Source organism: Oryctolagus cuniculus, chromosome 8, assembly GCF_051225735.1.
Source record: "Oryctolagus cuniculus isolate XC-2025 breed Fujian yellow rabbit chromosome 8, ASM5122573v1, whole genome shotgun sequence".
Classification (NCBI taxonomy): Eukaryota; Metazoa; Chordata; class Mammalia; order Lagomorpha; family Leporidae; genus Oryctolagus; species Oryctolagus cuniculus.
In genome coordinates this window covers 71,192,961-71,217,497 of record NC_142874.1, presented here as the reverse complement: position 1 = coordinate 71,217,497, position 24,537 = coordinate 71,192,961, and the positions used below count along the sequence as shown (strand labels likewise).

The 24,537-nt window shown below is 40.0% G+C and overlaps 1 protein-coding gene across 17 annotated transcripts in view; it reads left to right on the top strand.

Moving 5' to 3' along the window:
• The window catches only part of AFG2A (AAA ATPase AFG2A), a 307,467-nt gene that overhangs the window by 6,547 nt on the left and 276,383 nt on the right, over positions 1–24,537 (top strand). For 15 of the 17 annotated variants that reach the window (XM_051819827.3, XM_002717260.6, XM_089302521.1 and 12 more), the window contains exons 2-9: positions 1,387–1,511; positions 4,987–5,144; positions 9,703–9,761; positions 11,314–11,958; positions 13,578–13,707; positions 14,587–14,643; positions 15,772–15,895; positions 17,742–17,997. In XM_051819827.3, the coding sequence (XP_051675787.3) occupies positions 1,387–1,511; positions 4,987–5,144; positions 9,703–9,761; positions 11,314–11,958; positions 13,578–13,707; positions 14,587–14,643; positions 15,772–15,895; positions 17,742–17,997 (1,554 nt within the window). The remainder of the gene's footprint in view (positions 1–1,386; positions 1,512–4,986; positions 5,145–9,702; positions 9,762–11,313; positions 11,959–13,577; positions 13,708–14,586; positions 14,644–15,771; positions 15,896–17,741; positions 17,998–24,537) is intronic. The other 2 variants (XM_070047622.2, XM_051819832.3) reach the window with 1 other exon arrangement.

Here is a 24,537-nt window from a genome sequence, read left to right as displayed (position 1 = left end):
TGCGCTGACAAGGAAAATATTGTATACTCATCTATATTCATTCATTTCATGGATAGTTATTGTGCAATTGCTATATTTGATGTGCTCTTAGGCAATTTGTAATTGGAATTACAAATTGACCCAGTTCTGTCCTGAAAGCAGGGTGTGGTTTAGAAAAAGTCCGTAAAACAGATGAATACTATGATGATAAATTCTAGTGTCTTGCAGCACAGGTTACTGTGAGAAGCAAAGGAGAGACAACTAAGCAAAGATAGAGCTTATTGAGCGGGTGAGGTAGGAAGGGATAGAGATGTTAACATACCATTTTTAGAGGTGTCCCCGTCTGGAATGAATTCAGGGCCTCATTTGCCAAAAGTTAGAATCACCAATGGTACTTTCAGGGAGTTTAAGTGTATTCGTCTGAAGAATAAGACTTGTGTTGTTATCCTATCAGTGTATTAGTAATAGAAAAGAATCTGATTATTCTCTGTGTCAGAAGTAGAAATATACTTTAATCCTTTAGAGCCAGTTAGATGTGCCAGTTCCCAGTTGAAGCTTTTGAGTGCTGCTAGCTAATTCAACTTAGAACTTGAAATACAAGGGCCGGTGCCGTGGCTCAATAGGCTAATCCTCCACCTAGCGGTGCCAGCACGCCAGATTCTGTCCCGGTTGCCCCTCTTCCAGGCCACCTCTCTGCTGTGGCCAGGGAGTGCAGTGGAGGATGGCCCAAGTCCTTGGGCCCTGCACCTGCATGGGAGACCAGAATAAGTACCTGGCTCCTGCCATCGGATCAGTGCGGCGGCCATTGGAAGGTGAACCAACGGCAAAAGGAAGACCTTTCTCTCTGTCTCTCTCACTGTCCACTCTGCCTGTCAAAGAATAAAAAAAAATAAATAAATAAAAAAGAACTTGAAATACGAAAAGCTCAGGGAATATTGCAAGTATTTAATTCTTAATAAAATTAGAGATATCCTCTTTTTAGTTAACACTTATACATTGTCAGTAGCCCTCAAAATGGCTTGATTTTAAATTAATTTTTTTCTTTCAAAGATTCATTTGAAAGGCAGAGTTACACACACACACACACAGATCTCTCATCGCTGGTTCACTCCCAAATGGCCACGGTGGTTGGGGCTGGGCCATGCTGAAGCCATGAAGCCTGGAACTCCATCCCATTTGGCTAGAAGGACCCAAGTACTTGGACCATCTTTCTGCACCAGAAGCAGAGCAGCACCACAACAGCACCCTTGGAATCTGTTTGTTATAATTAGGGTTGGAGCAGTGGTTTCTCCTTATGATAAGTGCATTCACGTGGTTATACGGATTGAGGATTTTTGTTCACTCCAAAAATAAAGCATGCTTTAACTTCAGTTACAAAACTATAAAAATAATTCTCTTTTTTCATAGTGGATGGCAAAGTCCCTAAAACATTCCAAAATTCCCTTGTTCATCTTGGACTCAACACTATGAAGTCTACAAACATATGTATAGGTCGGCCGGTGTTGCTTACCAGTTTGGATGGAAAGCAAGAGGTAAGAGTCCTTTTCATTTCCTTTGTTTAGAGATATTGTGATATTTCTTTTTTTTTTTTAATTTTTTATTTTTGCACAGGCAGAGTTAGCGAGAGAGAGAGAGAGACAGAGAAAGGTCTTCCTTTTTCTGTTGGGTCACCCCCAAATGGCCGCTAGGGCTGGCGTGCTGCGGCTGGCGCACCGCACTGATCCGAAGCCAGGAGCCAGGTGCTTCCTCCTGGTCTCCCATGCGGGTGCAAGGCCCAAGCATTTGGGCCATCCTCCACTGCCTTCCTGGGCCACAGCAGAGAGCTGGACTGGAAGAGGAGCAACCGGGACAGAATCTGGCGCCCCAACCAGGACTAGAACCTGGGGCGCTGGCAAGTGAGCTGCAGCGCTGACCTTTTTTTTTTTTTTTTTTTTTTTTTAAGATTTAGTCATTTATTTGGAGGTCAGAGTTACACAGAGAGAAGGAGAGGCAGAGAGAGAGGTTTTCCATCCACCAGTGCACTCCCCAATTGGCTGCAAGGGCCGGAGCTGTGCCGATCTGAAGCCAGGAGACAGGAGTTTCTTCTGGGTTTCCCACGTTGGTGCACGAGGCCAAGGACTTGGGCCATCTTTTACTGCTTTCCCAGGCCATGGTAGAGAGCTGGATTAGAAGTGGAGTAGCCGGAACTCTGGAGCAGCTGGGACTCAAACCGGCACCCATATGGGTTGCTGGCACTGCAGGTGGTGGCTTTACCCGCTACGCTATATCGGCAGCCCCCCTATGATATTCCTGATTTTAGTTTTCATTGCAAGCTGGAGTAAATGAAATACTCTATTTTAAATTACATTCACATGTATGTAAACTCTTTTATTTTGGTATCCATGACTGTGCTGGATTAGTAGCCTCCAAAATGTCACATGGAGAAAGGTCTCTCCTTAGGACGTAGCAGCACATATATTAGTGGCCCCATTTTTCTACAGAAATGGTATTTTGGGGTAAGAAGGTCACCTGTGTTACATGCAGATACTTAATTACTCTCCCTGTTTTCATCTGTTCTTTGTTGTCACTTATCATACTTGAGACTTCAAGCCCAGAATCCTTCCTGGTTCATTACACACACACACACACACACACACACACACACAGTATGCATCATATACAAAAACACATATAAACATAGAAATATGGAAATTGTATGTAACATATATATTATATAAAACTTTTAAGAATGATTTATTTGAAAGGCAGAATGTCAGGGAGGAGAGAAATTTTCCATGCACCGGTTCACTTCCCGCTGATGGCCACACCAGCCAGGTCTGGGCCAGGCTGAAGACAGGAGTTCTGGCCGGCGCCGCAGCTCAATAGGCTAATCCTCCGCCTTGTGGCGCTGGCACACCAGGTTCTGTCCTGGTTGCCCCTCTTTCAGGCCAGCTCTCTGCTATGGCCCGGGAGTGCAGTGGAGGATGGCCCAAGTACTTGGGCCCTGCACCCACATGGGAGACCAGGAGAAGCACCTGGCTCCTGGCTTTGGATCAGCGCGGTGCGCCGGCCAAAGCGCGCCGGCTGCAGCGGCCATTGGAGGGTGAACCAATGGTGAAAAGAAAGACCTTTTTCTTTGTCTCTCTCTCTCACTGTCCACTCTGCCTGTCAAAAAAAAAAAAAAAAAGACAGTTCTATCCTGATGTCTTACAGAGGTGGCAGAGGTCCAGCTGCTTGGGCCATCCCCTGCTGTCTTCCCAAGCACATTAGCAGGAAACTGGATTGGAAGTGGAACAGCTGGAACTCATGGCAGCACTCTAGTACAGGATGCCAGCGTTACAAGCAGTGGCTTAGCCACTGTGCCACAATGCTGTTCCTAGATCATTTTTTGAAAATTTATTCGTTTGTTAGAGTGAGAGAGTTTTCATCTGCTGGTTCATTCCCCAGATGACTGCACTGACACACCTGGACTGGAGCAGGCCTGGGACTCAACCAGGTATCCCATGGAGGTAGCAGGGACCTAGTTGAGCCATCATAGCTGCCTCCTAGCCTCTGCACTGGCAGAAAGCTGGACTCTGCAGCTGGAGCTGTGCATCCTGAACTCGGGAACTCTGATACAGGATGTGGGGAGCAAAATTCTTAATGGCTAGGTTAACTGCCTGGTCCCCCCCTCTTTTTTAACACCTTGACTTTCTTCTCTGCTACCAGGGCCTGCTTCTACATGGCTTCTTCTTTTGCTTCTCTGATCCACTGGGGGTCCTCTGGAGATGTCTTGAAATGTTTTGAAATCTTTTGACTGCTGATGGCCCACCCCTCCCTTTCCTTTAATTTTTGTAGGCTTATGTCATACTGTATTTTTTTTTTTGAAAGAGAGGACTGTAGGCCGGCGCCATGGCTCAATAGGCTAATCCTCTGCCTTGCGGCGCCGGCACACCAGGTTCTAGTCCCGGTCGGGGCGCCGGATTCTGTCCTGGTTGCTCCTCTTCCAGGCCAGCTCTCTGCTGTGGCCCGGGAGTGCAGTAGAGGATGGCCCAGGTGCTTGGGCCCTGCACCCGCATGGGAGACCGGGAGAGGCACCTGGCTCCTAGTTTCAGATCAGCGCGATGCGCCGGCCGCAGCGGCCATTGGAGGGTGAACCAACGGCAAAAGGAAGACCTTTCTCTCTCTCTCTCTCTCACTGTCCACTCTGCCTGCCCAAAAAAAAAAAAAAAAAGAGGACTGTAAATGTGTAAGCTTGTGCAGAAATCTTTGCTCTCTTTTAAAAATTTTTTTTAAGATTTATTTATTTGAAAAGTAGAGTTACAGAGAGAAAAGGAGACAGGCAGAGAGAGAGAGAGAGAGAGAGAGAGAGATCTTCTGTCTCCTGGTTAAATGGCTACAATGGCCAGGGCTGGGCTAGGCTGAAACCAGAATGGAATTCCTTCCAGGTCTCCCATGTGAGTAGCAGGGGCCCAACCACCTGGGCCATCTTTAACTTCTTTTCCAGACTCATTAGCAGGTAGCTGGATCAGAAGCAGAGCAGTTGCTCCAAATGAGATGCCTGTGTCACAGGTAGTGGCTTAACCTGCTGTGCCATTAACCTGCTCTTCCTCTTTAACATTTAAATTTGATGAGATCCAGGTTCTAATAAAGCATTTTTGTTGTGTGTCTTACTACTTTCTGGATGTAGTTTAAGTTTCGGCAGGATTACAACTATGTTACCTTCAGTTTTTCCTCGTTTTCTTCTTATCGCCTATTAGTAGTTGTGTCTTTTTTCCTAAATCCACCTTTCAGATCTTCTATCATCTTCACTGTGAGATCATTCCTGATCTTCTCAAAAGGATGTACTGTTTATTAAAATAATTTTTTGTGAACCCTTGTAATATTTTATCCTTTTTTAAAAATGCAGTTTATCCTATTGTAACTTTACTGTAAGGACCATGCCTTGCAAAAGATCTGTATATTTAGCTGTGCTTAGCATTCTTCTCGTAAATTGAGGGAATACTGTATATATTTATTTCCTGAGGTTTTCCTCTCCTGTTTGGGCAGATCTATACAGCCTGGCCTGTGGCAGGGTTTCCTGGAGGCAAGGTTGGCCTAAGCGATATGGCACAGAAGAACATGGGAGTAAGGGCTGGTGATTCCATCCGAGCCCAGCCTCTGCTGGGTGCCGTGCTACAAGCTGAGGAGATGGACGTGTTACTGAGGTTTGTCTCTTCTTTGATGATTGTCTAGATCAGTGCTGCTCACAATAAATATAACAGAAGTTGTGAATGTATGTTGCACGTACAGTTTTCCACAATTTTCTAGTAGCCACATTATTCAGTAAAAAGAAACTGGTGAAAAGAATTGCATATTTTATTTGTCTACATATGCCAACCTATATATTTTGTCTACATGTCTATATATTTGTCTATGTCTACACATGTCCACATATTTGTCTACATATGTAAAATCTTAATTTAACATGTAAGAATTATAAAAAAAATCAGTAAGGTAGCATACATCCTTTTTTCCAAACTGAGTCTTTAAAATCCAGCATGTTAGACTTGTGTCACAGGTCATTTTAGACTAGCCACGTAGTAAGCACTTGATAGCTATGTGTGGTGAGAGGATATTGGCCTACTGTGTTTGACACAAGTGAGATAGATGAGTGTGGTAGAATTTATGTATTAGGGATTGTCATATCATGATTATAGAATGCTCTGACATTTTAAGTTAGAGGAATTATTGTTGATGAACATTTGGCAGTGTTTTTAATCTTGAATTGCCATATAACAAGGCTTCTTACAGTTGTAAAGGAAGGAATAAATTCTTGTGAGGTGAAATAACTTTTAATTAAGATGCTCAAGCAAAGAGCATGATTGTATAATTAACTCATTGATTATTTCAAAATTGTTAGATTCAAACTATTAATACAGTTGATTAATACAGTATTATAATAATAGATTAATAAACTATTAATACAGTTGAGTAATATAATTTCCCTGGGAAGAAAGTCAAGAAGTTTGTATATACAGATCTTACAAAATTTCATTTTAAACAGCATCCTTTGATACTTTAATATCAACTTAGTAATAATTTTTGGGAATGTGTTTGTTATATACCAGAATCACAAAACGTTTTTCTAGGGTCTTTATCTTCAATTTGAAATGTTTTGTTACTTTTTTAAGTTCCAACGTTGAGTTTAGGTGTTATTTTTTTGGTTAAAAAGCAGAAAAATGTTTTCAGAGCATATAATGGGTTTAATGAAAAATTAAAAAGCAGAAAGAGAAAGAAATACAACATAATGCTGAAAACCACCTGTGTACCAGATGCTTGGTGTATATTAACACATGCAATATTTGCATTTGATCGCTTGCACATTTATCCTTTTCCCTCTGTTTAATCATCCAACACCCTGCAAGGTATGGTAGGCTGCCCAATATTTTATGAGATAGTTAGAAAATACTTCTCAGATTGAACCATCTTAATCCTCCAACTGTGTCTTAAAACAGTGCTCTAGGCTGCAGTAATCAGTTAACTGGAATTAATATTGATAATGATCTAGGAACTGGTCTGACCTCTTGAGGGCACTGGCAATCTTAGGTGAATAAAGATTGGCTGGTACAGAGGACCCTATATGTTTTGAACTGAAACTTGTTTTTTAACATTTTATTTTAAAAATGTTTTAAATACGGCAGCGGCGTGTAGACAAGTCAATTTCCATTTAGGAAAAATCAGTACTTTTATTAAATCCTTTAGTTGATGTTGAAGAAATTTATTAGTAATGTTAGAGCTCCTTCTAGTGGAAATGATTTTATGTGCACCCAATTTTTAAGAGCAAAACTAGTTATACATTTTTACTATTTATACATAACTTTATAAATATCTCCTTTTTAGTTTAGTAAATTAAAAACAATTTCATTGTAACTTGTTTCAGATTTCTATAAATAGAAGTAAGTTATTAAAAAAGTATTTGAGAAACAGAGCAGACAGAATGAGCTCCCATACACTGGTTTACACTCCAGATGCTTTGCAACACCTAGAGCTGAGCCAAGCTGGAGTGAGGAGCCAAGAACTCAGTCCAGGTCTCCCACATGGGTGGCAGAAGCCCAATTACTTGAGTCATTATTGCCTCCAAATGTGTGCATTAGCAGGAAGCTGGAATTGGGAGCAGAAATGGGACTCAGAGCCAGGCACTCTAATATGTGATGCAGTTATCCCAAGTGGTATCTTAATCACTAGGCCAAGTACCTGCCACAGAAGTAAATTTGAACATTTAAGGAGACATGGATGGATTGCAAACATTTTTTACACCAGGATGAACTTACCTTTTAATTCCATGAGCTATTTGAAGTATTCTTGTTCAGTTTTGTCATTAGTTACGTGTTTGATTCATGGAATTTCCTCTTTGTTCTATTTCTTTCTCTTTTATATGAATATGTAGTTGATTCTGTTTTGTGTGTGTGTGGTAGTTATGTCCTATTCAAATACCTTGAGCACTATAAGCAAATACTGAATCATTGCTCATACGCACACACATATCTTACATAAATTATAATATTAAATCCTTAAATCTCTTTATTCTGGTAGATTCTGTTTAGTTTACCGAAGTGAAGAGGAGAGTCAGAAGGGATAAGGGATAAGGAACTTCCCTGAGGCTATTGCACTACAGGCATCAGCCTTGGAATTCAAACTCTCTGATCCTGGAGCTTTTTGTACTGCTTTACACAGCCTGTTCCTGTTTCCATGTTCTGGTCATCTCCGAACAAGAATTGAAATAAGAAAGCACAGGGTCCCTTTCTCTACTTTACCCTGGAATGTGGGTGTTACATGACTCAAATTTTTTTACCACATTGCCATGTCCATTATTAACTGCAAATGCTCCTTGAATATTGATTTTGGAGCACAATTAAATTTTAATGAGAAAGTAAATTTTCAAATAGAGTATCCACAGGTAATGAGGACAAGTTGTATTATTGATAAAATGGTTGGAGGACAAGATTTAGATTTTGACCAGATGAGGTTTTTTTTTTTTGAATAAATTTATTTGCAAGGCAGAGTTACAGAGGAGGGAGAGACAGAGATTTTCCATCCACTGGTTCACTCCCCTGGTGGCTGCAACAGCTGAGACTGGGCCAAGCAAAGCCAGGAATGAGGAATTTCATTCAGGTCTTCCACTGAAAGGGTGACAAGGGCCCTAGCAATTGGGCCATCTTATGCTGCTTTCCCAGGAGCATTAGTGGTAAACTAGGTCAGAAGTGGTGCAGCGGGGATGCCAGCCAGCACTTAACTCACTGTACCACAACACTAGTCTCCAAGATGAGCTTTCTTAGAAAACCTTGCCTGGGTTATATACTGTCTTCTCCCCTCCCTCTCACCGTTGGATGTGGAGACGATGGACAACTGTTGACCTCCTCTGCTGGTGCAGGCTGCTTACATATGGAAGAGGAGAAGGAAACGTGCTAATGTTCTAAGAATTTTTTAGGGGCAGGTTTCTTTACAAGTGCAGTTACATTGAGATCTGCCTACTTCCCGTCCTTGAGTAAACGACTCTCCTGGAAGATACCATTGTCATCAGAGAGAAGGTTGTCTTCCTTGTTTTCTCAGGCATATACCTTCCCTTTCTCCAAAATAATATGTATACTTCACCTACTTTTCTATTTTGCCATACTTCTGCCTCTTCAGGTTAATACAATATAGGATTAAATCTCTTTTCTTTCTTTCTTTCTTTTTTTTTTTAAAGATTTATTTAGTTGAAAGTCAGAGTTCCAGAAAGAGAGGGAAAGATAGAAATCTTCCATCTGATGGTTCACTCCCCAGATGGCTGCAGTGGCTGGGGCGGGGTCAGGTTGAAACCAGGAGCTTCATCTCGTCTCCACGTGTATGGCAGGGGGCCTAAACACCTGTCTATCCTCTGCTTCTTTTTCCAAGCCATTAGCAGGGAGCTGGATCCAAAGTGGAAAAGCTGCTACCTGAACAGGTGCGCATATAGGATGCTGGCATAACAGGTGGTAGCTCCACCCACTACACCACAATGCTGTCCTCATGGATTTATCTTCAAGAGATAATTTATAGATTATACAAAAGGAATGAAGTAAACTATGAATAAAAGCCTTTCTCCAAGCTAGAAAAATTTGGAAATAGGATGGTTAGTTTTGGTGTGTGTTTTTGGCTGTGATATACAATTAAAAAAGAGTTTTCACCATGATTTGTTGTATACACACACCCACAGATATATTGCACATGTGTACATGTATGTATGGCTGTATACATGTTCATAGAGGTGTATGCAACTTGTATATGTACATGTTGTGTAAGAAATGAATATTTTGCAATATCTACCCTTTTCTATATTCAGTGTACCCTGATAATTGTTATTCTAGTACAAAAGTGCTGGATGATCCACTATAAGATAGTATTTTGAAAAAAAAAAAAAAAAGAAATTATGGGGGGGAAGCCATTGTAATCCATTAACTGTACTTTGGAAATTTTATATTTACTAAATAAAAAATAAATTAAAAAACAAAAACAAAAGATAGTATTTTGATGAACACTGATTTAGGTCCTAAGGGCACCAAATTACAAATGTTAGTTTTCCTGGGTATAAGAAGTATCTGAAAAGTATAAATCATTCCTAAATTGTGTAAGTTGTTAATTTTCAGGTTACAAACCTATTATTCTTTTGTTTAGTTATATGATAGCTATGTACATGTCATTTGTACCCGAGTTTAGTTGCTGGTATACCTACTGCTGATTTTTATCTCTCCCTCCATTCTACAGTGACAAAGATATGGAAATTAATGAGCAAGAGCTGACAGGATGTATTCTGAGAAAACTAGGTGAGACAAATATTTTAAATTGTTTGAAGTTTTAAGCGGTAGGATAGCAGTGAAGTGTCTTGCAGGTCTTCAGAATAGCTTAGAGAATATTCCCCTCAATGAATTACCATCCTTTTAAGGCAGACATGTGTCATTTTTCTTCTTAATTGATTGGCAGTTGAGCATACGTGTATGTGACATGTCTGTAGGCACAGTAGTAACACTGAGAACTTTTTTTTTTTCTAAGATTTTATTTATTTATTTGAGAGACAGAACTACAGAGAGAGAGGCCTTCCATCCACTGGTTACTCCCCAAAAGGTTGCAATGGCTGGAGCTGAGCCCATCTGAATCCAGGAGCCAGGAGCTTCCTCTGGGTCTCCCACATGGGTGCAGGGGCTCAAACTCTTGGTCCATCTTCTACTGCTTTCCTAGGCCATAGCAGAGAGCTGGATCAAAAGAGAGGTAGCTGGGACTAAAACCGCCACCCATATGGGATGCTGGTGCCGCAGACTAAGCTTAACCTACTACACCACAGTGCCAGCCCCCAAACTGAGAACTTCTAACGCTGCACATTTGTTCTTTCCAATGAGAAACATTATTTGGAGTGTTGGTTTAGGTGTGTCAACTCCTGGCTATTTGTTCTGTTTTATAGAATCTTAGCTTTTTTGCATGTAGAGGATTTCAGTGAATCATCTTGTCCTTCTCACTCCAGATAGTGTATATTATGGGGCAATAAAAGGTCCCATTTTCCATTCAAGTTGTTTATTAATTTTTTTAAAGATTTATTTATTTATTTGAAAGAGTTACAGGGCCAGCGCCATGGCTCACTAGGCTAATCCTCTGCCTTGCGGCGCTGGCACACCGGGTTCTAGTCCCGGTCGGGGCGCCGGATTCTGTCCTGGTTGCCCCTCTTCCAGGCCAGCTCTCTGCTGTGGCCCGGGAGTGCAGTGGAGTATGGCCCAAGTGCTTGGGCCCTGCACCTGCATGGGAGACCAGGAGAAGCACCTGGCTCCTGCCTTCGGATCAGCGCAGTGCGCCGGCTGCGGCGGCCATTGGAGGGTGAACCAACGGCAAAGGAAGACCTTTCTCTCTGTCTCTCTCTCTCACTGTCCACTCTGCCTGTCCAAAAAAAAAAAAAAAAGAGTTACAGAGAGAGATGAGAGACAGAGAGATCGTCCATCCACTAGTTCACTCCTGAAATGGCTGCAACAGCTAGGGCTAGGCCAGGCAAAAGTCAGGAGTCAGGAGCTTCTTCCAGGTCTCCCATGTGGGTGCAGGGGCCCAATAACTTGGGCCATCCTCTGCAGCTTTCCCAGGCACATTAGCAGGGAGCTGGATTGGAAATGGAGCAGCCAGGATTTGAATGTGCACCCATATGAGATCCCGGCACTGCAGATTATGGCTTAACTCACTGCATCATAGCGCTGACCCCATACAAATCATTTATAACCTACCTTTGATTGAGCGTTTTCAGTTGGATCTTTTTGTTAATAGCAAATAAATTGCTGTTTAAACATTAAAATGGTAAAAAAAAAATGTTCTAACATGTGTATTTAATAAATTGTTTTCTAGATGGCAAGATTGTTTTACCAGGCAACTTTTTGTATTGTACCTTCTATGGAAGACTGTGCAAACTTCAAGTGTTGCAAGTGAAAGGGGCAGATGGCATGATCCTGGGAAAACCTCAGAGTGACTCCGAGACTGGTACCCAGGGATTGGCCTCAGAACAGTCCAGCACGGAAACCAGTAGCCTGGATCTATCCTTCCGGCTAAGCCAGTTAGATCTTGAAGAACCCCGAAGCCCAACATCACGAAGTACTCCTTGTAAACCAGGAGATGACAGAAGTATAACAAAAGCCGGTGATGTTTTGTTGGGTGTTACACAGAGCCCTGGGGATGGCAGTGGACTTGAACTCAAGGAAGTCACAGGTCTTAAATGTGGTTCTGAGTCTGCCAGAGAAGGCAGTGAGCAATTTAACAGTGAGGAGAAACTGCTAAAATCCATCTGCATGGGAGCAAAGTGCAATACTGATACTTTTTATTTTATTTCTTCAACAACAAAAATAAATTTTACAAAGATTCGTACAAATGCAAAAGAGCAAGATGACTCATTGAAAGTTACTTATGACATGATAGGTGGCTTAAATAGTCAGCTGAAAGCAATTAGAGAAATGATTGAATTACCTCTCAAACAGCCTCAACTTTTCAAGACTTATGGTACGTATAGCTTATTGTACCCCAGAGTGTTCCAACTAAGAACAGTTGGTGAATTACACTGATGTTTTGCCTGCTGATGTCTTTTTCTGTATCTGTTTCAAAGTGCCAGACAAGGTAGAAAGTCAGTTGCTTTGAGGGATGCCATTAAAAACCATCTTCTATACTTTTGGTTGTTTTATGTTATAATGTTGGTGGGAGCTTTGTCTCTTCTAACAGCATATTTCCAAATTGCTTGTATTGCATCTAGAATAAGTATTCTGCCATACTAAATGATCTGTAATGAATGAAGAAATGAATCAAATGTTCAAGTTGTTTTTTTGGGAAATGTAGCTGTGCTCAGATCTCTTTGCATTGAAGCAGGTAAAGGAGTGACCTGACTTCTAGGAAAGTCATGGGTTCTCCTGGTTTTTTTGTTTTTTTTTTTTTTTTTGACAGGCAGAGTGGACAGTGAGAGAGAGAGACAGAGAGAAAGGTCTTCCTTTGCCGTTGGTTCACCCTCCAATGGCCGCCGCGGCCGGTGCGCTGCCGCCGGCGCACCGCGCTGATTCGATGGCAGGAGCCAGGAGCCAGGTGCTTTTCCTGGTCTCCCATGGGGTGCAGGGCCCAAGCACCTGGGCCATCCTCCACTGCACTCCCTGGCCACAGCAGAGGGCTGGCCTGGAAGAGGGGCAACCGGGACAGAATCCGGCGCCCCGACCGGGACTAGAACCCGGTGTGCCGGCGCCGCTAGGCGGAGGATTAGCCTAGTGAGCCGCGGCGCCGGCTCTCCTGGTTTGATAATTGTGTAGATCTCTGGCGTGTATTTGATCCATGATCTTTCTTCCTCTGCTTTTTCCTTTTTCATGACCCTTTAAAAATTGGATTGATGTTTTGATAGTAACGTGGATACTGTCTGAGTTAGTTGAAGGAAAATTGGGATTAGTGCTGGTTGATTTTTTTTGTCCATGTTGTCTATACTTTGTATTCTTATTGTTGAACTGTGCTTTGTGGGAAGGGGCATGGCAACAATGTGGATGACTGGTTTTGTTTTGTTTTTCTTTTTAAATATTTTATTTATTTGAGAGATAGTTATAGATAGTGAGAGGGAGAGACAAAGGTCTTCCATCTGATGATTCACTCCCCAGATGGCTGCAACAGCCAGAGCTGGGCTGATCCAAAGCCAGGAGCCAGGAGCTAGAAGCTTCTTCTGGGTCCCCACACAGGTGCATGAGCCCGAGCACTTGAGCCATCATTCTGCTGCTTTCCCAGGCCGTAACAGAGAGCTGGATCAGAAGTGGAGCAGCTGGAATCCATATGGGTCCCGGCACTGCAGTCAGAGGCTTAGCCTACTACACCAACAACACTGGCCCTTTTTTTTTTTTTTTTTTTTTTTTTTTTAACCATTACACACCCCCTGATCTGTGGTGTACAGAAAGAACAAGTCACTTCCAGGGGTCAGTGTTTGGCCTGGTTAGTATATCTTTGTGTGGGTGAGGTGGGGAAGCAGGAAGGTTACACTCTTGTTTGCCTCTTGTGTTGCAAGGTAAATTTATATTTTATAACTCATCTTTGGAATTGCTTGACAGTATTTATAAGAAACCTAATAATGATGAATCCAATGTTCTCTGTTTTTTGCATAGGAATTCCTGCCCCTAGAGGAGTGTTACTCTATGGTCCTCCAGGTACTGGAAAAACAATGATTGCCAGAGCCATTGGTAATGAAGTTGGAGCCTATGTTTCTGTAATTAATGGTCCTGAAATTATAAGCAAGTAGGTGCATGATTCACTGAAGTTAATATTATCAAATATACTTCTCAACCTTTTTTTTTATAAAGAATATTTATTTGAGAGGCAAAGTTATGGAGAGAGGGAGAGACAGAGAAAGGTCTTCCATCAGCTGGTTCACTCCCCAAAAGGCTGCAGTGCCAGGAGCTGGGGCAATATGAAGACAGGAGCCAGGGGCTTCCTCCCCATCTCCTACGTGGGTGCAGGGCCCAAGCACCTGGGCCATCCTCCACTGCCTTCCTGGGCAGCTGAACTGGAAGAGGAGCAACCGGGACAGAATCTGGCTCCCCGACCAGGACTAGAACCTGGGTGCCGGCGCCGCAGGTGGAGGATTAGCCTAGTGAGCCTCGGCGCCAGCCTTCAACCTTTTTTTTTTTTTTTAAGAATATTTATTTGAGAGGCAGAGTTACGGAGAGAGGGAGAGACAGAGAAAGGTCTTCCATCAGCTGGTTCACTCCCCAAAAGTCTGCAGTGCCAGGAGCCAGGGGCTTCCTCCCCATCTATTACGTGGGTGCAGGGCCCAAGCACTTGAGCCATCTTCCACTGCTTTCCCAGGCGCATTAGCAGAGCGCTAGATTGGAAGTGGAGTAGCCAGGACCTGAACCGTCGCCCATGTGGGTTGCTGGTGTGCAAGTGGAAGTTTATCCTATTGTGCCAAACACTGACCCTTCAAAGATGGTTTTTAAAAATGGTTCTGTGGTGTTCTACCTGGGTATGTCATACACTGAACATTTTAAATTTGATTTTTAGTATGTAGAAACATAATTTTTGAATGTAACTTAAAATATTTTAGAAATATTTGCCTTTAGAGACAAAGCTTGAAAACATTAAGAAATATTCCTTAAATGATTTTATTTGTTACAGATTCTATGGTGAGACTGAAGCAAAATTACGTCAGATATTTGCTGAAGCCACTCAAAGGTATTCTTTAATTTTATGTTTTTAAATTAATAAAAAAAGTATTAAAGTGAGATACTAACACTTTATACAAAGCATAAAGAATAGTTTTAAAAAAAGTGGTAGTATTAGAAACAGATTATGGAACTAAGGAAATTCTGTCTAATTTATCTAATATTATTTTTAGAAGTTTGAGCAGTGATCTGTTAAAGTACATAAAGTTGATGAATTAAGATAGGGTGGTAAATCATGTGACCTTGCTTGAGCATATAATTTTATGACTCTTGAGGGTGCTTGGGAACATCCAGTTTATTAACTCCCTTAGGTAGCCTGCATTATCATTGTCCTTTATACTTCAGTCTTCATTATATTTTGCTTCAGATGGGGCCAGTCTTTTAAATTTATTGATTATTCCTGAATTCAGGCTAGATTTTTACAGCACAATGAGTATTTTATAACTTGGCCTGTTGCAATAGTATTCATAATATGACTGTGTGTCTATTTCATTGTTTTGGTATTTAATGTCATATTGCTGCTTTTCTCAGAAAAGCTGCTATTTTAAAAATTTCCCTCTCCAGGAATAGTAGATGAAATAAGTAAGTTTGTAGTTCCAATACTGAACATTTGAAACTTAGTGCTACACCATATTTAGGAAGTGTGTTTTTGTTGTCTTAATGGTAGTTGAGGTTTCCTCTTGTGAGAAGATTTACAACATTTCATAGGAGAATTGAACTTCTTGAAAGTACCTTTTTTAAAAGGTTAAAAAGAAGAGGGTGCTTCTGTTTTGTATGCTGTGGGCTTTAAACCTGTTCCAAGGGATATTTCTGACCTCAACTTCTGAATTGATCTGATCATAATAATTTAGTGGGCGCTAGTGAGAGAGTTGTGCCTGTACTCTCATCTCAATGACAATAGACTTCTCTCAAAAGTCTGCCTTTTAATTGAGGGCGGATAAACTAGAATATGAGGTTGGTGAGTTAATTGGACTAAAACTAATATAAAGTTTTTTAGCATCAACATTCTAATGCCTTTGTATATTACTAGGTAAGTCCTAAATTTGATAAATTGGGTATCAGATAAAAAACTGAAACTTAGTAAAATTTAAAAAGACATGCAAATCAGAAGTTTCATTTTTACTTTTTTTTTTTTAAGGCAGCCAGCAATTATTTTTATTGATGAGCTGGATGCACTTTGTCCTAAAAGAGAGGGGGCTCAGAATGAAGTGGAGAAAAGAGTTGTAGCTTCACTCTTAACCCTGATGGATGGTATTGGTTCAGTAAGTATAGCACTACCCTTGTGTAGGAATGAGTTGGTTCTTATTCATATACTTTAATATATATATAGCAGCAAACGTTGACTGTGTCTGAAATATTCCAGGGTAAGGGGAAAATATTAGCCACAGAAACTAGAGGAAAGACTAAAGGAAATAATTTGCTTCAGTAGACTAGTGAATGCTAGAACAATATAACCTGGCATGTTTTTCCAGCATATAAAATAATATGATATGATGGATTTCTTTTATAAATGGTATTAACTTAAAAAACCTAAGGCAAAAAGCAGTATAGAAGAATCAGCAAGCTAAATTTTAGGAGGTTTATGAAGGAATTTTATGAATCTTATTATTCTTGTAAAAATCATTTCAGCCTGCAGTAGCCAGGCTGGGTCAGGCTGAAGCCAGGAGCCCAGAGCAACATGCAAGTTTCCCACATGGATGCCAGGGGTCAAAATACCTGGGCCATCATCTGCTGCCTTCCCAGGATACAAAAGCAGGAAGCAAGATGGGAAGTGGAGTAGCTGGGACTTGAACCAGTACTGATATGGGATGTGGGCATCCCAACTGGTGGCTTAACCTACTGCACCACATCGCCTGGCTGTGTATAATATTTATAAAGAAGTCACTCATTATTCTCTGATTGTCTGCTTGGGTATACATTCTTATTGCTAATTATGAAAGGAGGTCCATAAGATTACATAACAGGAATGAAGAAAAATTCTCTGAGAGACTTAAAAATTTTAAGGATACATAAGAAAAAAGTTGTCACATTGTGAAGCTGGGTGGAACCTTGAGGCCTGACTCGTAACAGTTCTCTTAAGAGACTGGTATATAAACTGGGCCACCAGTTTAGCCTTTATAATAACAGATATAACAAAGCAGATGAAATATCTTCATTTATTGATGACCGTATTTTCACCCTGAAGGCAAATATACCTAGAGAGTGGTATTATAACTGAAAGGGTCCTTGGTGAACAGGAAATCATTTAGAAGGCTCATTGTTGGACATGTCAGTTTGCTGCCTCTGTCTCTGACATGTCAGAGGATTCCAGTCTGGAATGCTGTTCTTGGCCTTCAGGCAGGACTAACAGCAGGTGATGCTGATGTTTTGGCCAAAAAATATTTAAGTGCTTGTATTTGTTGTGAATTTGTGTTTTATCAGTTCACTGTAGTCCATACATTTTCTGTTGGCACATCTAGTATAATTGGTCAGGTTTGAATTTTCTTAGATAAGTCACATTCCAGTTGTGCTTGTCTCTGCAAAATTCTTCTTGGGTCACCTGATAAAATATTGGATACTTTATACAAGTGGCGTATCAGGATCATAGTTCTTTGTAAGTTAATTTTATTTTCAGAGAGTAGAAATACATACATAGTCAAGAGTGACTGGTACTCAGATATTGGCTATATTGTTTGTATTTTGGGGGAATTTAAAGTTTATCAAAAGAAGAAAGTCCGTGAGGAAGATTTTTTTTTTTAGACAACTTCCCAGTAGGGCTTTGTTTTATCTGAATAATATGTAATTCATAATCTTTGTTTCAAAGCGGGAGGGGAAAGGACTACCTAAAACAATTAAACAGAATAACCTTGAGGTAGAATATCATATGTTATTTATAAGAATGGTACAAAGGTGTCAGCAGTTATAGAGACATCACTTAGAGTGGGTGGTAAGTTTTGGAAGACTTTTCATGGAAAGAAACATTATAGCCGCTGGGTGATAAAGGTGTAAGAGATAGGACCTCATTGCGTGGACAATTCAGTCTATCCCTCTTATATAGACTGCCTCTCCCATCCTCCTTTTTTGGACATTCTGAAAAATATGCAATTTTTATTCACTTTATTTTGTTAGGAAGGAAGTGAAGGACAGGTCTTGGTCCTTGGGGCCACGAATCGTCCTCAAGCTTTGGATGCAGCACTCCGAAGACCTGGGCGTTTTGATAAAGAGGTTGAGATTGGAGTTCCTAATGCTCAGGACCGGTTAGACATTCTCCAGAAACTGCTTCGAAGGATACCCCATTTGCTCACTAAAGCTGAGCTGCTGCAGGTGGCTAACAGTGCCCATGGATATGTTGGAGCAGACTTGAAAGCTTTGTGTAATGAAGCAGGTGAGCATGGTTTGCTATGGTGTGTCTGTGATGTCCTTAACTCCAGTTTATTTACATGCTGATAATTTATGTCTCGCTTATTTCTTAATAGGAATAACTTTATTTGTTTAATTAAAATATATATTTATTGGAAAAAGAGCTGATGATTCAGAAAATTACCAAGAAGATATTTTGAAAACCCTTAAACATACCTCCTTCAAATAACCACATATCCTTCCAGACTTCCTAAGTGTAAACACACATGTAATCTTGTGCATTGCTGACAGTATTGATGCCGATGATATTTTCTAATATTATGCTATGGAAATTAGGGAAAAGTGTCTGCAAGAGGATCACAATTTTCATTAAGCAGCCTGGTATATGTTGACGTGCTAAACATTACTCAGCAAAGCTCAGTAATTCTACAGGGAATGTGACAGTGATATTTTTACTCTGAACATGTTTAAGGGCTATTATTAATCACTTGCCTCCTTGTCTTTCCCGGCATAGCTGTAGTTACTTTGGAAGCCCTTAAGACCTTTTTACTGTTTGTACAATTCTTCAGAGTAACCTTAACTATGAAATCTGTATTCAAATGAAGCCAGTTTTTATAAGTGGTTGAAATACTTAACCCACCAAGGTAATAATGTACTGAAAAGAATCTGATTGTCTCTCTTTTTTTTTTTTTTTTTTTTTTGAGTCTGAGATGATCTGTTTGTTTTCTAGTAATTTTTAAAGGCTGGGCATACCACAAAACATCTATAGTCTGTCGGTAATCTGAGGTTCCTTAAATTTACCTCCCCCCCTTTTTTTGTATGTGCATATGTTTCTATGTCCTGTTATACTTGGGAGGAATTTTTTTTACAGTTGTAGCATTCTGCATTTTCTTCTTTATAAGGTGCTTTGAAGAAAGATTAACTCTTGATTTTAGTTATTTTAGAGCTTTTGTTTAGAGATATGGTGACTTTTACCTCCAAATCATTGATTGATGGTTTTCTAATTTGGTGGGCTTTGAAGACTTTCCATTTAGTCCTTTCATCCTTTTTATCTGGCTTGATGTGTGTGGGAGAGAGATTAGAGAAGGAAAAGAAGGTAGGAAAATAAAACTTGGAAAAATATTTAGGAATCTTTGAGTATCTTCATTTCGGTGAGGAAAATGTGATTTATTTCATTGTATTTCATCATCACCACAATTTCCAGGTTAGACCATTCATGGTAATCAGAGACTATAGGATGTATAGTGTACCAAGGCAAATAAAAACATTCTTTCAGTACATTACGGTCTATGAATACAGGAAGGACTGCGTTCTTCTCTAGTTTCTGTGCCACTTCTAACTGCACATGGAGTCATAGGCCTGGTCATAAAAATGGATTTCTTAGGGATCAGGAAGCAGTAGTGTCATTGTGTAGCTTTGCTTCCTTTATTCCCTTAGATGATCATTTAATGATGATCCATTTAACTGTGTTAGCATTGATTTGGACTTGTGCATGGTGTCTAGGCAAGTATTCAGTCTTCCACATCCTTTACCAGACATTTTTTTTTTTTAAGATTTATTTTATTTATTTGAAAGACAGAGTTACAGAGAGAGGTAGAGACAGAGAGGTCTTCCATCTGCTGGTTCATTACCCAGATGGCTGCAACGGCTGGAGCTGCACCGATCCGAAGGCAGGAGCCAGGAGCTTCTTCCAGGTCTCCCATGTGGGTGCAGGGGCCCAAGGAGTTGGGCCATCTTCCACTGCTTTCCCAGGCCATAGCAGACAGCTGGATCAAAATGGAGCAGCCAAGTCTTGAACCGGCGCCCATATGGGATGCCGGCACTTCAGGCCAGGGCTTTAATCCCCTCACCACAGCGCTGGCCCCAGACATTTTTTACTTTTGATGCATTTCATGTACTCGAGGATTCTTGCTGTGCAGAAACATAGTCTGATGAAGGAAAAAGATTTGTAGTGCAATAACAAAACATTCATAAAAATATGGGAAATGTAGTTAACTTCAATGGGAAAAGGAAATGCTATGGTTAAATAGAAAAAGGTTCTACAGACCGGGGAGTGAGAAGGCGAGAAAGGAAAAACATTCTTTCGTTTAATCCTCTTACTAAGCATGTGCTAGAAAGATAAATAGACTTAGCAGAGGTCTCAGCCAGTATGTGACAAGGTAGGGATTTAAACTTAGGGTTATTTTACTTTCTACTCATCAAGCAAATGAAATAATAAAACATGGATGTTTTTCAGAGTGATAAAAAGCTTTATGATTTAATTTTAATATATGAAACAAAGGATAGGATCCACTTATAAAGCAGAAAATATCCATCCAGGTATTGAATAGATGTATTTTTCCCTGACCTAGTAATAATTCATTATAAGAAGATAGTTTTTAAAAAGATGAATGTAGGGAAAATACATATGGTTTTGTGTTTATTGTCCTGAATACTAGTATATGGTATATTATGTAATGTCGTACTCTTAACTTTTTATAGCAGAGTGACATTTAAGAAATGTGTGTTAGGGGGCTGGAATTGTGGTGCAGTTAAGCCACCACTTGCAACCTGGAAAACCTATTAAAGTGCTAATTCAAGTCCTGAGTGCTCCGCTTTCTCTCCAGTTCCTTACTACTGTTCCTAGGAAGACAGCAAAAGATGGCCCAAGTCCTGGGGGTCCTGCCATCCATATGGGAGACTAGGATGAAGCTCCTGGCTCTGGCCTGGCCAGACCTGGCTCTTCTGGCCATTTGGAGAGTGGACTACTGGATGGATAATCTCTGTCTTTCCCTGTCTCTCCCTCTCTGTCATTCTGCTTTTCAAATAAATAAATAATAATTAGATTTATAAATAATAAATAATATTTATAATATAAATAATTATTAATTTATTAATATTATAATATTTAGTAAATAATATTAATATTATAAATAGTGTTTGTAACTAAAGAATTTTTTGTAAAGATTTATTTATTTGTTTGAAGGCATAGTTAAGAGAGAAGGAGAGAGAGTGAGAGATCTTCCATCTGCTGATTCATTCCCCAAATGGCCACAATGGCTAGGACTGAGCTAGGCTGAAGCCAGGAGCCTGGAACTCTGTGTCTACATGATGGCAAAAGCCTTGGGCCATTTTCCACTGTTTTCCCAGGCACAAACAAGGAGTGACTTGAACTGGTACTCATATGGGAAGCTGGTATTGCAGGCTGTGGCTTAACCCCTGCACCACAATACTGGGCAAGTATCGTGAGGTGGATAGACCTACCTTTCCAATCAGGCTTGTGATCTTTGCCTCATCTGAGCTTTAGTTTTTTCCACTTATAAATTGAGAGAATTGGAATAAATGATATTTTAGTGCCCTTGCAATAGTGATCTATCCAGGATATGAAGGAAGGCAAGGAAGAAATGAGGGTAAAAGGATATGTATGAAGAGTTAGAAAAAGAAATGGGAAAGACCAACCAGGAAGTATCCCCATTACTTACTAATCCTAGCCTTCATTAGCTGCCTACGTACCATGTGGCCTTCATATCCTTCAGTAGGGCCCGTTTGTCTGAATGTAACTTTACACATAGGTGTGCTTTCCTGCACAGTGTGGTTGAAATCAAAATGTTACTGTGTGTGTATATTGTGTCTGTAGTCTGTACATACATTATGCATGTTTTTCCTGAGGATACAAGGTTAACAATCTATTCCATAATTTGTAAGAATGATAGTACATCTTATAGTATGCTTACTCTCAACTTTTCTAATCTTTTGAGTGTCATAAAATGTATCCTGCATCTTTTGACTTTGTTCCTATAATGAATTTGAAAGTTGGAAATATCACAGTGGTTAGTGTTGCTTTCAACACTCGATCTGCCATGATTTGAGTAGATAGAATGTTCAGTATTGATGCTTGGATGGGAAGCTTATTTTCACATGTTACGTTTTCTTTATAATTAATTTTTGAGCTAGAGTGTGGTTTGATATGTCATGACTTGTGCAACGATATAATGTTTTGTGGCTCACCTTTTTTAGCAAAGAGCAGCTGCATTTTGAAATGTTTTATCTCAAGTGGACAAGCTGTTTACAAGCGAGGCTCTAACACATCCTGACATTTAATGTCTATGTTTGTATTCCTTCTGGGATTAGGCTGCCTTTCTAATTAATTAGTTGCATAGCCTTTTATTAATTCCCTCAAAATTTATAATGTTTTAAATGAACGACATAGATAAGCATTCTGCACTCTTTTGGAAAACATGAAATGTTAATTATGTAGCAGTGACATGAATTATATAAACTCTGTTGAATGTTAGAAGATGCTTAGCAACAATGTTTTCCAAATATAGGGATTTATTATAAACTTATCCTTCTAAGGCTGCCTGTGCCATTTCAGGAGAGAGAATATAAATAGAGCTTGATTTCTTCAAGAAGTGGACTCCGTCACTTTGTTTACAGTGAAAGGAAGTATTTGCTTCACATATCTAACAATTTATCTTTAGCATCCTTATTGATTACACATCTTTTCAAGATGTTCATGCCAGATACCTGGGCCTTGATAAGATAGCATCACAGAACAGGAAGAATTAAGACTCTTTAAACAATAATGTTGTCATTATAGCACTTACATAGGTCCTACAACAATATGGAATCTAATTGCTATAACTTTTTGTGAGGTAGAAAATTTTATCTGTCTTGGCTAGAGTTCTGATATTTATAACTTGTTAGCCCTCCCTGTCACCTCCCCTCTAGCTTATTTCAATAGGAACATATGAAGCATTTACTCTATATAACAGTCTAATGTAGAAAGTTTGTCTTTCTAACATTTTACCAATTTTTGAATTCTAAGTTAGAATGAAACTTGATTCTATAAGAATTGAGTATTTTAAAATAAAATCCATTGAAATAGTGGGGATACGAGAAACCTTAAGGTGTGCACTTTATCAGCTGAGGGACATTGGGCAAGCCATTCAGATCTTGAGATCTGCTTCCTGATCAGCTGATAGGGATAGCTTTTTAAGAGTTCTTAGAAATGTGGCAGAAGTGGTCATGGTTGTATAGTTTCTTGATTAGTATCAATTTATGTTTTTCCCCTTTACTTATAGAAATAATTTAAATTTTTTTAAAATTCTCATATTTTATGTGTATTTTTACATTTATCTCATAGAAATGTATTGAAATTATGACAGTATTCCTGATATATTATGAAGTATTCTTGATTATCTTGATGTGAGAGATGTGGGACATGTGGCAGAATCCTTTACCTTACAAAAGTAATGATTTTTACTGAATCTGGGTGAGGAAAAGTCTCGAGCATCACTAAGAATTTGCAGACTAGTTATAGATCTGGTCTCCTGGACAAGTTTTCTTGCTGAACTTGAGGGCTTCATGCCATACATAGGCAAGGCTGAGGCTCCTCTCTTCCTGGACACACCTAATCCCACATGTGAATTCACTGTAGGCCTGCAGAAGAGCAGCAGAAGTAGGAGTAGAAATTTCCTTGTTGTGTACATCAAGTTGTCACTCTTAGTTAAGGTACTTTACAAAGGACAATGTTATTGTAGCTGAATAAATAACCAGTAATTATGCAGCATAATATCTCATAAGAATGCGTTTTCCCTTCTGTTTTGTAATTCTGAAATGTAGTGATAGAATGCTGTGGTTATGATAATAGGATTTTTTCTTTTGCATAAGTATTGTGGCTGTTATTTAAGAGAGATATACCGTGAAGGAAGTATTTAATATTACTTTTGTTACTCATGTGAAATGACTGGTGCTGAATGGTTTATTTCAGAAAAACAGGTGGTAGTTTTGATTCTGTTTAAACTCTAAATGACATATACCATTTACTTTGCTAGTGGAAAATTTTCTGGGTTGTTTTGCCAAGGCTATAAAAGTATAAAACTTGAGGAAAGGTTTTCATCCTAATTAAAACAATCACAAAAATAAAACCAGTCTATCTAAATAAATTATTCTTGAGTTGTTCTTGTCATGTTATTCCTTTACTCTTTATGGATCTTGTCAGCTCTGTTTTCACATTTATTCAGCATTTGACTTCTTAAATATTAAAAACAAATTTTAAAACTACTTTTATTGGTGCCAGTGTAGTTCGTGCTATCAGCTGATGTCTGGGTTATTGAAGTACCATCTTCCTGCCTATTCTTCCCACTCCCCTCCCTTTTTTTTTTTTTTTTAAGATTTTATTTACTTATTTGAGAGGTAAAGTTACAGACAGTGAGAGGGAGAAACAGAGAAATGTCTTCTGTCCATTGGTTCACTCCCCAGATGGCTGTAACGGCCAGAGCTGGTGCTTCCTCCCGGTCTCCCATATGGGTGCAGGGGCCCAAGGCCTCGGGCCATCTTCTTCTGCTTTCCCAGGCCATAGCAGAGAGCTGGATGGGAAGAGCAGTCAAGACCAGAACCGGTGCCTATATGGGACGCCGGCACTGCAGGCAGAGGCTTAACCTACTGTGCTACGGCGTCCCCCCCCCCCCCCCTTTATTCTTGATATTGCCTAATGTGCAGGACTTTGAATTGCAGTTTTAGAGATAAGGAGACATGTGGATTACAAATGTGAGTTTGGCAATTGCCAGTGGCTACCTGGTGA